Source organism: Triticum urartu, chromosome 7A (assembly GCF_056163025.1).
Source record: "Triticum urartu cultivar PI428250 chromosome 7A, HENAU_Tu73, whole genome shotgun sequence".
Lineage (NCBI taxonomy): Eukaryota > Viridiplantae > Streptophyta > Magnoliopsida > Poales > Poaceae > Triticum > Triticum urartu.
In genome coordinates this window covers 690,661,803-690,667,589 of record NC_141879.1, presented here as the reverse complement: position 1 = coordinate 690,667,589, position 5,787 = coordinate 690,661,803, and the positions used below count along the sequence as shown (strand labels likewise).

Genomic DNA, 5,787 nt, shown 5'->3' with positions numbered 1-5,787 from the left:
ACGCCCGTCGAGAAGCCAGGATAGGAAGGGGACGCCGCAACGCTCGGACAGGCGCCGATCCACGGACACGTTGCCGGCAGCCCGGAGGCCGGAGTCCTGGACAGAACGACGGCGGACGACGGGCAGCCGGGCCCGGGCAGGATAAGCGGCAGCAGCACAAGGGGAAAAGGTAATTTATTTTCACATGGATTAGTAGTTCATGCCTTTAACAATTGTAGAAGTATAATCATCCAAACTGCAGCCCTTAATCATCAATATAAAATTTTCAATTGTTTGTGCTTGTGTAGACATGAAGAGAAAGAGAGAATCAATTCAGAACTTTTTCAAACCCGTTGGTTCAAGCTCTCGGCCATCAGAACATGATGCTACTGGAGACAACGACAACGTTCAACCTAGCGAACAGAATCACCCAAATTGTACTGATGGTGATGCCCAAATTGATCATGATGTTTCCGTGCCAGAAGCTACGGAAGAAGATACAATTATAACCACAAGTTATGACCGAGAGCCCGGGCGACGTCTTCAAATTTGGCAACTTCCTCCCGATGAGCATGATGCTGCTAGGCGTTTTTATATATCTAAAGGGGCTTATCAACCAATCTTAAAGCCAGATGAGTATGAATTTACTGGGACAGGGGCTGGCCATAGGCGATTCCAAAGTGATTGGTTCACGAATCATTGGTGGTTGGAGTATTCACCTCTAAAAAATTGTGCCTATTGTTTGCCTTGTTTTCTCTTCTCAAAGAAGCCAATTGGAAAGTGTGGTTCAGATACATTCACAGTGAGCGGATTTGATAAGTGGAAGAAAGTTAACAATGAAAAAGAATGTGCTTTCCTCAAGCATATGGGCACTACTCCCAGCTCGGCTCACAATTTTGCAGTTCGGTGTTATGAAAACTTGAGAAACAGACTTAATCATGTTGATGAGGTGATGAAAAAGCAAACTAAGAAGCGGGTTCTTGATGCAAGACTAAGGCTAAAGACTTCCATTGATGCCATGAGGTAAGTAAGAAGTATTTAATTTTGAACATTTAGAATTTCTTTATACTGGACATCTAATAATTATTCTATGTTGATTGCATCAGGTGGCTAATGTTTGAAGCATGTCCCTTCAGAGGAAATGATGAGTCTGAGGATTCCAAGAACCAAGGTAATTTCAAGGAAATGATTAAGCTTTTGGCGTCTTATAACAAGGATGTACATGAAGTTGTACAGAATGCTCCAAGAAATGCAAAGTACACCTCAGCAACTATTCAAAAGGAAATTGCTAGCATATTTGCTGGAAAAGTGAAAACCTCAATTAAAGAAGAACTTGGTAATAGCAAATTCTCTATCTTGGTTGATGAATGTAGAGACGAGTCTAAAAAAGAGCAGATGGCAGTAGTTCTTCGATTTGCAAACATAGAAGGGGTGATAAGAGAACATTTTCTTGATCTTGTTCATGTTAGAGACACTAGTGCTTTGACTCTCAAGAACACAATTATTGCCGTCCTAGTTGATAATGGGTTGAATGTGCAAGATATTAGAGGCCAGGGATATGACGGGGCAAGCAACATGAGGGGGGAGTGGAATGGGCTGAAAGCTCTAATTCTCAAAGAGTGCCCTTATGCATACTATATCCATTGTCTTGCACATCAACTCCAATTGGCTCTTGTTGCTGCTTCAAGGGAGGTACATGAGGTCCATAATTTTTTTCAGCATGCAAATTTCATTGTAAATACAGTTAGTGCATCTCCCAAACGGAATGATGAACTGTTAGAAAATCAGGCTGCTGAAATTGCTAGTGAGATTGAATTGGGAGAGCTTGACACAGGAAGAGGGGCCAATCAAATAGGTTCTTTACAAAGGGCCGGAGACACGAGATGGAGTTCCCACTACAAATCTATCAAAAGTTTGTTAAAGATGTTTGCCGCAACTGTTACAGTGCTAAGAAGTGTAGCAGCTGATCGTTCAGCTACAAGGAACTCAAGAGGTGATGCCGGAGGTGCCTTGAAAATCCTACTGACATTTGATTTTGTGTTCATTCTACACTTAATGGAAAGAATCATGAAAATCACAGATGTCTTGTGTCTCAAATTTCAACATAAATCTTTGGACATTGCAAATGCATTAGATTGTGTTTCTAACACAAAGGTGTTGCTTGGTGAACTAAGAGAAGATGGATGGGACAACCTTTTTGAAGATGTGAAATCCTTTTGTGTGAAACATGAGATTGACATCCCGGACATGGATCAAAAGTACGTATCTTTTCCTATCTCTTTATGATTATATAAATTACAATGTAGAGATTTAGCCACTTACATACTTCTCATCAATGTGTAGATCATGCAACTAATTCTTATTTTTCAATATATATTAATTTTAGGTATGTTGATGTGACGAAATCTCGAAATAAACATGACAACACCACAGTTATCCATCATTACAAAGTAGATGTGTTTAATGTTGCAATAGATCAACAAGTGATAGAGTTGAATGATCGGTTTAGTTCTCATGTTACTGAGCTTCTAGATCTTTGTTCATCATTGGACCCGAGGCATGATGCCTTCAGCAAGTCAAAGATATGCAGACTAGTGGAGAAATTCTATCCTGCAGATTTTTCTAGTCAAGAAAGAGATCGGTTGGAGTGCGAGCTACCACATTTCCAGCTTGATACATTCAACCATCCAGAGATCAAGAACTGCAAATCACTTGCTGATCTAACAAAAGGGATAGTTAAGACTGGCAAGTCTTCTGACTATCCAATGGTTGAGAGGCTGTTACGATTGGTGATAACTCTTCCGGTTTCAACTGCAACAGCAGAGCGAGCCTTTTCTGCAATGAAACTAGTCAAGACGCGGCTTCGAAGCAAAATGGGAGATGATTTTCTTTGTCATTGCACGCTAGTTTACATTGAGAAGGAACTTGCAGCCAAGTTTAGCTCTGAAGAAATAATTGATATCTTCGATACTGGTGCTCGTAAAGCAGAATTCAAATTGATAGAAATGTAATTTATTCATACTATTGAACAACAGACATATTTTTACTATCTAGATGTCCTAAATCCTATTATTTACTAATTACTATGGTATACTTTAATATATCCTATGATTCTTTTACGGCAAATATATCCTATGATTTTGAAGCTTTTGGTTCTTGCCCCCCCCCCCATCTCAATTTTCTGGCTCCGTCCCTGGTGTCGTCTGAATTCTTTCAAATCTGGGTGAACGCGTTGTGCGTCTTAGTCGTGACGTTGAGGTGGTGGCGGTGTCGTGCCATGTCCATGTTGACGTAGGTGGTCATCTTAGTCATGCCCAGCCCTTCTCATCTTCTTTTCGAGCGCGCCGATGACCCGACGACCTTTGAATGATGTCCACCGACGTTTTCTATCAACTTCCAAACCACAGATTCAATGTCTTGTTGGCTCCGACGTTGATACGTAGTTTCAGTCGCTGCACCGAAGGTGGCTCATGGCACGGCGCCGGCATGTGCAAGATGACCCTAAGATTGTGTTGGCTTTTCGAAGGACCTAGCTGTAATTTCTATTTTCTGTTAGAGTTGGCCCTTTTTTATAGATAGAATTGGCCTTCAAAGAAAAAAAAATCCTCCAACATCACTTATCAACTCAGCCTGGATTTATTTCAGGAATTTCGGCGATGCGCGTTCAGTGGGAGGTGATGTTACCATCGACTACGAGGCGCCTACTGTGACTCTGTAAAATGTCGAAGACGGTATGCCGGCTCGTCTTTCAAAGGTGCTCATAAAAATATAATATGTGTGTGTGCGTTTACAAAAATGAGTGCATGCACGTATATATGGGTGCTTGCGTTTGTACTGTGTTCAAGTGCATACGGCGGGCAAGAAAAAACATCGCTGTTGGTGGGCACGGTCTTCCTCCCCGTTTTAGCACGCAATCTATCTACCACGGACACGCACCGGCACCCATCACGCAGGTCTCCGTGACAACGAGCACGACGACCGGTGAAATGGAACCGGGCACAACTGTTCACACCGTACACAGCTGCAGCGGCGAGGTTCATCGTCGTGCGATACCCCTGGACGTCCACGTCTCTGTCCATCCCCTGTTCGTACGCGCCAAACGCGACCGTGGACGTCGATGCGGTTTCCTTCGCCCGACGGTTCCACCGCCTATCCATGTGATGTCAACAGGACGCCGATGCCTGACCTAACAATATTGTGCCACTCGCCGGCTGGCCGGTCCTCGTCGTCCTTCAATCCGGACCACCGCGCGCGCTCGTCGCTGTCGCCGCCGCTAGATTCCCGTCGAGTTTCGCGGCCGGCCTACCCCAACAATCTCGGGTGCCCTTGGCAGCTACCAGGACCAGTGTGATCGGCAAGCGGCATGTATGGCATAGTCTCGCTAGTCGGTGTGGCATGGCGTGCGTCCGTCAGTCGGTAGTCGGTGTGGCATGGCGTGCGTCCGTCACCTTGATTCCATTCCGAGTGGAGTGTGGAGCCGAGCTGCCCGTGTTTGTACGCATGGCATCTACTACTCGTCACGTTGGCTTCGTCGATTCGACTCCTTTTTTTTTGGTGCTTTCCATCGCACGTTTCTGCTTTACGTGCAAGTGTGCAGACGCCTAGTCCACACTTCAACCTCACACTCGCTCTTCAACTAGGATCAAGATATCTTTTTCTCTATGTATCATCCAGGCGGACATTTAACCTTTTTATACTTTCAGTGACCTTTGTTGGATTGTTGTAGATTTTTTTTAGGTTTTTTTTACTGTCTATGTGTTTTTCTTTCCTGCGCCAAAGATGACCTATGTGTTTTTCATTCCTGCGCCAAAGATGACCTAAGAATTTAACAAGGGACTTATCCCATTGAGACTCGGACGTTCGACAAACTATTTAAGTGTCATGTTTACTCCCTCTGTTTCAAAATTATTGAAGCTCTAGGTGTGTCCTAAACGAAACTTCTTTGGCTTTGACCAAGTATATATAGAAAATATTAACACCTGGAGTATCAAATTAATCTTATGAGATTCTTTATAAAATATAATTTTCTGTTATGTTTATTTGGCATTTGGATTTTAACGCATTTTTCTGAAAAGTTGATCAAACTTAAACAAGTTTGACTTTGGACAAACCCAAAGCTTCAGTTATTTTGGTATGAAGAGTACAGTTAGCCTTCAGATATGCTGGTCGTTCCTCGTGAGTTTCTAGTGCTCGATCCATGTGTGGAGCTAGATAATAAGGACATGGGTGTACAAGTATACACCCAATATTTTTGGTATCTTGCCCATATATTTTAATAATTAGACCCATATAGAACAATATTTATCAGATAAATTAAGAGAAACTTGAGTAAAAACTAAAAATTTTATTCAACTTTCTACACCCATTTTTTTATGCTGGCTCCGCCACTGGCTCGATCTCATGCAAAAATCTACGAAAGTCCATGAAAGAGAACCCGCAAAGAAAATACAGTGAGGAAAAGAAAACTAGGAGAGCAGAAAAAAAAAAGGAGATACTATTTCTAGTGGCTAAGAAAGAGGGCAACTGTTAAACAGGGTCTGCTTTTTCGGCTATGTCAAATCACTCTTCAACATCCGATCAAGATCCTAGGACCCAGCTGAATTCTTTTCCCCCCAACCTTCTTCTACACCCCTATACTAGAAGTAACCTAAAAACTAAAATAAGATTAAAAAAATATATATATATTCTAAAAAAATAATTAGCGACATAAATATTGTTATTAAAAATAAATAAAATGAATAAAATAAAATAAATAAAGACAAACACCTGCACGTATTTTACACTTTTCTATAATATGTAAGAATAAGA

The 5,787-nt window shown here is 42.0% G+C and overlaps 1 protein-coding gene across 1 annotated transcript; it reads left to right on the top strand.

The window, feature by feature from the left end:
- The first annotated feature begins 289 nt into the window (after positions 1-289).
- On the top strand, positions 290-2,990 carry LOC147961569 (uncharacterized). The gene is made up of 3 exons (XM_087533867.1): positions 290-1,002; positions 1,086-2,237; positions 2,366-2,990. Exons 1-3 carry the CDS (start codon positions 290-292, stop codon positions 2,988-2,990), a joined length of 2,490 nt encoding a protein of 829 aa, XP_087389993.1.
- The last annotated feature ends 2,797 nt before the right edge of the window (positions 2,991-5,787 follow it).

Bases quoted from the DNA above. Each gene is read 5' to 3' on its own strand.
- LOC147961569 (XM_087533867.1), top strand. From the start codon at position 290: ATGAAGAGAAAGAGAGAATCAATTCAGAACTTTTTCAAACCCGTTGGT. The intron at 1,003-1,085 runs GTAAGTAAGAAG...TGATTGCATCAG, and splicing joins ACTTCCATTGATGCCATGAG to GTGGCTAATGTTTGAAGCAT. The intron at 2,238-2,365 runs GTACGTATCTTT...TATTAATTTTAG, and splicing joins ATCCCGGACATGGATCAAAA to GTATGTTGATGTGACGAAAT.